The 1429-nt window shown below is 39.7% G+C and overlaps 1 protein-coding gene across 1 annotated transcript; it reads left to right on the forward strand.

Annotated features, from left to right (window-relative positions):
- Nucleotides 1–212: 212 nt before the first annotated feature.
- Nucleotides 213–1075, forward strand: LOC107149546 (cytochrome c oxidase subunit 7A-related protein, mitochondrial-like). Its single transcript, XM_048814384.1, has one exon. The coding sequence runs from the start codon at nt 265–267 to the stop codon at nt 607–609; it is 345 nt and encodes a 114-aa protein (XP_048670341.1). The 5' UTR covers nt 213–264; the 3' UTR covers nt 610–1075.
- Nucleotides 1076–1429: the final 354 nt, after the last annotated feature.

Here is a 1429-nt window from a genome sequence, read left to right on the forward strand (position 1 = left end):
AACTCAGATGGAACGGAATCTTAGAGAAGACATTAGACAGCAAGTCCAAACAATGAAAGTATACTTTGAAAACGAATTAAATAGGCAAATTCAAATGGCAAAGAACGAGCTATACCAGGAGACAGAGATTTAAAAAAAAAATCAAACAGTAATCCTAGAAATGCAAGAAACCATAAACCAAATTAAAAACTCAAACAAGAATATTACAGCCTTCTCTGGGGCGGTCGCGCAGGCAGCGGCTGCGGGAAGCTGGACACCAGCATCATGTATTACAAATTTAGTGGATTCACGCAGAAATTAACTGGAGCATGGGCTTCGGAAGCCTACAGCCCACAGGGATTAAGGCCAGTGGTTTCCACAGAAGCACCCCCTATCATATTTGCCACACCGACTAAACTGACCTCTAGTCCCACTGGTTATGATTATGCTGGGAAGAACAAGGTTCCAGAGCTACAGAAGTTTTTCCAGAAATCTGATGGCGTGCCCGTCCATCTGAAACGAGGCCTTCCTGACCAAATGCTTTACCGGACCACCACGGCGCTGACTGTGGGAGGGACCATCTACTGCCTGTTTGCCCTCTATATGGCTTCACAGCCCCAAAACAAATAAGTTAGGCTACAGAGGACTATTTTTTTTTGCATAAACCCTTTGAAATTTCATTGTCCCCTCCCCCACTTGGATGATTTACTGAACATTTTTTCAAAATAAAAAAGAGAAAGATAAGACAATATTTCGGTTTGCTTATGAAATGAATATGGTCTTTCAGATGTCAGGCTCATTTGACAGTTAAAACTATTGTTTAAAGACACACACTGCACTGTGTTTTGGAGCTCCTGATTTCCCTGGAGGTTCTGGATGAAGGTTGCACACAGGCTCATTAACATAAGTCTGTGCTGAGGTCCTCTGGGACTTGGGAATGCATTTTTAAGCATGGAGCACAGAAGCCTTTCTGGATTTGGATGTGACTGAGAATGGAAGATGGAATCTAAGGCCAGGTTCATGAAATGAGGGGTTTGAGTCAGTAGTCACCTTGGGAATTTTTCCATCTTACAGCAAAATGTTAATAGCAATTATTTGCAGCCTGCCTGTATTCATTGGGCAGTTTATTTCAAAGGGTTATATGCCTCATCCCAGATCTTTAGTAAAATTTTATGTGTAATTGTTGTGTACTCCATCATGGGAACAGAGAACACCTGTTTAGTGTTGTACTTTATATTGGTGTCTGTCTTGTTAATGCGTCTGTGCCACAAATTCTACTTTATGTCTTAAAGACTGGTTATGGCTTTAAATTATGGTTTATTTTGACTATGGAATAAATATGTGAATGAAAAATTTTAAAAAAAGAATATTACAAATAGACTAGATCAAATAGAAGTCAGAACATCAGATAATGAAGACAAAGTGTATCAACTTGAAAAGAATATAGTCA

Source organism: Marmota marmota, unplaced genomic scaffold, assembly GCF_001458135.2.
Source record: "Marmota marmota marmota unplaced genomic scaffold, marMar, whole genome shotgun sequence".
NCBI lineage: Eukaryota > Metazoa > Chordata > Mammalia > Rodentia > Sciuridae > Marmota > Marmota marmota.